Genomic DNA, 5,305 nt, shown 5'->3' with positions numbered 1-5,305 from the left:
TATCTATCTATCTATCTATCTATCTATCTATCTATCTATCCCCGTCCACCCCCCATCTATCTATCTATCCCCATCCACCCCCCATCTCTCTATCTATCTATCTATCCCCATCCACCCCCTATCTATCTATCTATCTATCTATCTATCTATCTATCTATCCCCATACAAACCCCTCTATCCACCCCAGTCCCCTCGGAGAGCCTAGGAGTCCTGGCTCCCAGCCCCCCTGCTTAAGGGAGAGGCCTGTCTATTAAGAACTGTCACATCCAGTGGGCTGAGAGAATTGCCTTATCGAAACACTGCCTAGTGTCAGAAGGTTAAAGATTTAGCCTGGGCGCTGAGCTTTTCTTTTCTTTGGTAACTATCTCTGACCTGTTGTGCCCACCACTTATAACCACTTAAAATCCAGCGTTCCGTCGTTAATACCCATTTTCGATTCCCCCTAACGCCGTGTGTTTGGGGGGAAGTGCTTGGGGGAATCTCAGCTCCGGTTACAAAGGCTGGCGCATTGTCCTCTCCACATTGAGGGAGGGGCGGCCTGGCCAGGCTTCTGACCTGGGCAGGACGGTGCAGCCCTGGGTGCAGGCTGGGAGCCGGGGGGATTTGACTGGGGCCTGTCTCGATGGGTTTCGGGAGTGGCTCTGGGAGCATTCATGCAATCTAGCTGGGTGTGGGGCTCCACATGCTGTTGTGCTGAGTGATCACAGCGCCTGGAGGGGTTTGCTGGTTGTCACTGGCAAAGCATTGGGGAGAGACAGCCCAGGCTGGAGAGTTAAGGGGGCCCAGCGGTACCCCAGTTCCAGGTTGTACCCCGTGGATCCTGTCACACCCTCCCAGAGCTGGGGAGAGAACCCAGGAGTCCTGTTCCCAGCCCCCCTGCTCTAACCACTAGACCAGGAGTTCTCAAACTTTTGTACCAATGATCCCTTTCACATAACACGCCTCTGAGTGCGACCCCCCCATAAATTAAAATCACTGTTTTATATATTTAACACCATTATAAATGCTGAAGGCAAAGCGGGGTTTGGAAAGGAGGCTGACAGCTCACTACCCCCCATGTAATAACCTCACGACCCCCTGAGGGGGTCCCGACCCCCAGTTTGAGAACCCCTGCGCTAGACCCCACTTCCCTCCCAGAGCCAGGCTAGAACCCAGGAGTCCTGACTTTAATTCCCACTCAAATTTGCTCTTTTAAAACACAGGAGGGTTTTTGTAACTTTAGCTAGATAAAGAGATGCTGGGTGTGTATGAAGATAGATGGAGGGGGTGGCTGGGGGTAGATAGATAAGGTGGATGGGTGGATAGAGGGGTTTGTAGAGAGATGGGTCCTGGCTCCCAGCCCACCCACCCCCCCGCTCTAACCACTAGACCCCACTCCCCTCCCGGAGCTGTTTCATGTGCCCCTCGGTGGCTAATTACAATGGGCCTCAGATAATTATAGCCGCTCTGTGCCTTGTGCCATATGCTCAATCGGCTTTGGTGGGTCAGATCTGTCAGCAAAGCGGCATTAGTGTCACGGTTGATCTGTCAGGGACGGGGACGGCTCCGTATCATGGCGGGGAGGATTGGGGGGGGCAGAAAAGAGACAGCATCACGAGTCGATGGGTTCGGGGGGACCCACAGCTCGCTGATCCCCACTTCCCGCAGGCCACTGGGTCGAAGTGTCCTGAGGAGCGAGGGAGCTAAACGCCTCTCTGGGACCCCGGGCTCCTGAGTACCAGCACTCATGTAAAGCTCTGCACCTTGTGACCCCCCCCCCCCGAGCTGGAAACAGAACCCAGGAATCCTGGCTCGCAGCCCCCACACCCCTGCTCTTACCACTAGATCCCAGCCCCCTCCCACAGCCAGGGATAGAACCCAGGCGTCCTGGCTCCCAGTCCCGCTGCTCTAACCACTAGCCCCCACTCCCCTCCCAGAGCCGGGGATAGAACCCAGGCGTCCTGGTTCCCAGTCCATCCCATTCTCTAACCTCTAGCCCCAGATCTGCCTCTGCAAGGTTCCTAGAGTCCTCTGACGCATCCAGTGCTGGCCACTGTTGGTGCCGGGATACCAGGGTAGATGGGCCTCAGGTCTGACCCAGTCTGGCTGTTTCTGTCTTCCTGTAACCCTGGCCAGAGCTTTTCACTCAGTTATGCCTGCTTCCAGCCCATATCTGATGGCTGAGCTAGAGGGGCTCTGTTAGAACGACATCTGGTCCTGATGTGAAGATAAGGTGACCTGATGAGATGAAGAAAATATCAGGACACCGGGGGGGGGGGGCAAAAAAACCCCAAAAAACTGAGTGATCCCAGTGGCGTAAAATATCAGGACAAAAATTGTGTCCCGACCAGAGATCGGTCGGGATGTGGGACAAACAGCTCAAAATCGGGACGGTCCCAATTTTATCGGGACGTCTGGTCACCCTATGTGAAGATGCCAGGTGATGGAAAAGCCACCCGTCTCCTGACGGAGGTAACGGTGCATCATGGGAGATGGAGTCCAGCTGAGGGAACGGGGCCTACGGCAGGAATGGGGACGTTAGAGACACAGAACAACAACTCCCATGAGGCACTGCAGCAGTTGAGCCAAGGGAGGAGGCCACAGTGCATCATGGGAGATGGACTCCTGCCGGAGAGCAGCCCTTAGGGAAAAATGAGGGTATCAGGGTCACTGAACTACAACTCCCATGAGGCACTGCAGCAGCTGAGCCATTTGAGGAAGCCATGGTGCATCATGGGAGATGGAGTCCAGCTGAGGGAACGGGGCCTATGGCAGGAATGGGGACGTTAGGGACACAGAACTACAACTCCCATGAGACACAGCGGCAGCCCAGATTCCCACACCAGCCACGCCCCTCTTTAGTGGGTTGACACATGCGTAGGGTGTGTGGTTTTGGGACAGGCGTGTGTGGTGGTGGAGGGGCTGGCCCCATGCGTGCGGCTGGGTTGCATGTGCTGTCACAGTGTGTATTTGTGAAGCAGTGCTGTGTGTGTCCCTCTGTCCCTGCTGCCCCCTGCTGGAGGGGATATGCCCTGGTGTGTGTGTGTGTGTGTGTGTGTATAGTGAGGGGTGTCTGGGAATTCTGTGTGGAGGGATAAATTGTATGTGTGTATAGACATTGTGGAGGGGAGTTGTGTGTATGGCTGGTGGTGGGGTTGTGTTTATAAGGAAGTTGTGTGTATGTGCATACACTGTGTGCTTGTAATTTGTTTGTGTGTGTGTGTCCCTGCCGCCCCCTGCTGGAGGGGCTGGTCCCTGCTCTGTGTGTGTGTGTCTGTAGTGGTGGGGGGGGCGCGACCCAGTCCCCATGTGGCGCTGACCGCTCAGCAGAGGAACTGGCTAATTGGCTCCTTATCATTTCATCTGCGGAGTTGAGACGCCACTTGCCAAGAGGCGGGGGTAGGGACGGGTGGGGGGGCCAGGGGACTTGGCCAGGGCCATATTAAAAAGAAAACAAAATTACTGCACTCCTGCCAGGCAGATAAGGGAGAGACGGAGCCTGGGACGGGGACAGAGAGCGAAAGAAAGAAAGAAAGAAAGAAGCAGAGAGACAGCGCGAAGGGCTGGAGCAGGGGGCAGAGGGCCGGGCAGGGAGGACGGAGGGAACATGAAAGAGGAAAAAGAAGGGAAAAATCCAAGCGCTCAAAAGGCCGGGTGTGAGGTAAGGTGGGGAAAGGACGTGAGACCCCCCTGCCCCATGGGGGCCCGGGGCAGAACCTGGCAGTGTTCAGGGTGGGCAGTGGGGGGCTGAATGCTGGAGGGTAAAGGAGAAACCGGGGGCGGTGGGGAGAGGAGCCCATTGAGGGGCCCCTGCCTGGTACATGGCCTGCGCCCCACAGCTGGGACGTCAGTCTGCACCTGCCTCACATCTGCCACGCCCAGCACATCTGGAATGGCACCTCGCCCCCCCACCCTGCCCCCCAGCTGGACCACCCTGCACACCTAGAGTGCACCGCACAGCTGGCCTGCTGCCCCATCCCCGCCCTGCCCCCCAGTTGGGACCCCCTGCACATCTGGAGTGCACCGCACAGCTGGCCTGCTTCCCCGGCCCTGCCCTGCCCGGCAGCTGGGACCCCCTGAACATCTGGAGTGCACCGCACAGCTGGCCTGCTGCCCCGGCCCCACCCTGCCCCTCTGCTGGGACCCCCTGAACATCTGGCGCGCACCGCACTGCTGGCCTGCTGCCCCAGCCCACCCGCACTCCGGCTCATATCCATGCCCCACAAGACAGGTGCCCCCCCCCACTGCCCCGCCCGACCCAACGCTTCCCGTTGGGGCTTCTAGAGCCGGGCTTTGCAGGACCCACTGGGCCCGGTTCCCCTGCCATCGCCTCCCCGGCAGGCCTCGCTGGTCCCCGGCGCCTGCCTCAGAAACCTGGCTGCCCCGTCAGCTCTGCCATGCAATGGGGCTGCGCTCGCTTTGCCAGGGGCCTTCTGACCCACACGCACCTTCCTCCCTCTCTCAGGGCCCGTAAGGGCAGACTGGGGGATTGCTGGGGTGCCCTGCACTGTGGCTAATCCCTGCCCCCCCAGGGCCCATAGGGCAGGGCGTTCTATGCCAGGGGAATATTTATTGTAGGGTCTTAAGGCAGGATTCTGGATTTAAAGGTATAGGCGTTCGTTTGTGCTATGCCGCAGGGCCACGTTACACTCTGCTCGGGGGGATGTTTTTGTAGGGTCTTCCAAGCCAATTCTTTATTTAAAGGCACAAGCCGCCTTTTGGTGCCTTGTGGCGGGCGGGGGGGGGGGGGGGGGGAGCAACGTTATTGTAGGGTCTTTGGGCAGGCATCTGGGTTTGTAACTCGGTTCCCATAATCCCAACCCCCGTCTCCCCCCGCTTCTCTCTCCCCAGATAGGAGCTTGCCCCCACCCTCCCCCACCTGCCATGTCTGCCCCCCCGGCGCCATCCGACCACGTAACAGTGAACATGGTCACGGAAGAAGTCCAGATCCAGCTGTGCCCGGACCCACATCTGGTGAGCACGACCACGGGAGGCGTGGAAGGCGCCTGCCACCGCTGCCTCCTGCCCTTCAGCGTGGTGGCGCTGCTGATCGGGGTGGCGGTGACGGCCGTGGCCTACGCCCAGGACACCCACGGCTCGGTGCTGTCAGTGCTGGGCCTGGGCCTGCTGGGTGCCGGGGCGCTGGGCCTGGCCGGGAGCTACCTGGCCTACCATTGCCGGGGCCGCAAGATCAGGGGCTGGAGACGCGGTAGCTTCACCCTGTTGGTGGGGGACCAGCTGCAGAAGGTGGTGGTGGTGTGAGAGTCCGATCCTGGCCAGCGTGGGGCTCCAGTCCGGGTTCTGCCTCCATCCCGAGTCCGATCCT

The 5,305-nt window shown here is 58.9% G+C and overlaps 1 protein-coding gene across 1 annotated transcript; it reads left to right on the top strand.

Annotated features, from left to right (window-relative positions):
• Positions 1 to 3,492: 3,492 nt before the first annotated feature.
• On the top strand, positions 3,493 to 5,278 carry LOC112109192 (transmembrane protein 100-like). Its single transcript, XM_024203600.3, has 2 exons — positions 3,493 to 3,640; positions 4,831 to 5,278. Exons 1-2 carry the CDS (start codon positions 3,587 to 3,589, stop codon positions 5,239 to 5,241), a joined length of 465 nt encoding a protein of 154 aa, XP_024059368.2. The 5' UTR covers positions 3,493 to 3,586; the 3' UTR covers positions 5,242 to 5,278.
• The last annotated feature ends 27 nt before the right edge of the window (positions 5,279 to 5,305 follow it).

This window comes from Terrapene carolina, unplaced genomic scaffold (assembly GCF_002925995.2).
Source record: "Terrapene carolina triunguis isolate 2854851 unplaced genomic scaffold, T_m_triunguis-2.0 Scaffold490, whole genome shotgun sequence".
NCBI lineage: Eukaryota > Metazoa > Chordata > Testudines > Emydidae > Terrapene > Terrapene triunguis.
The sequence above is the reverse complement of the archived record's forward strand: the minus strand, read 5'-3'. Positions and strand labels throughout refer to the sequence as shown.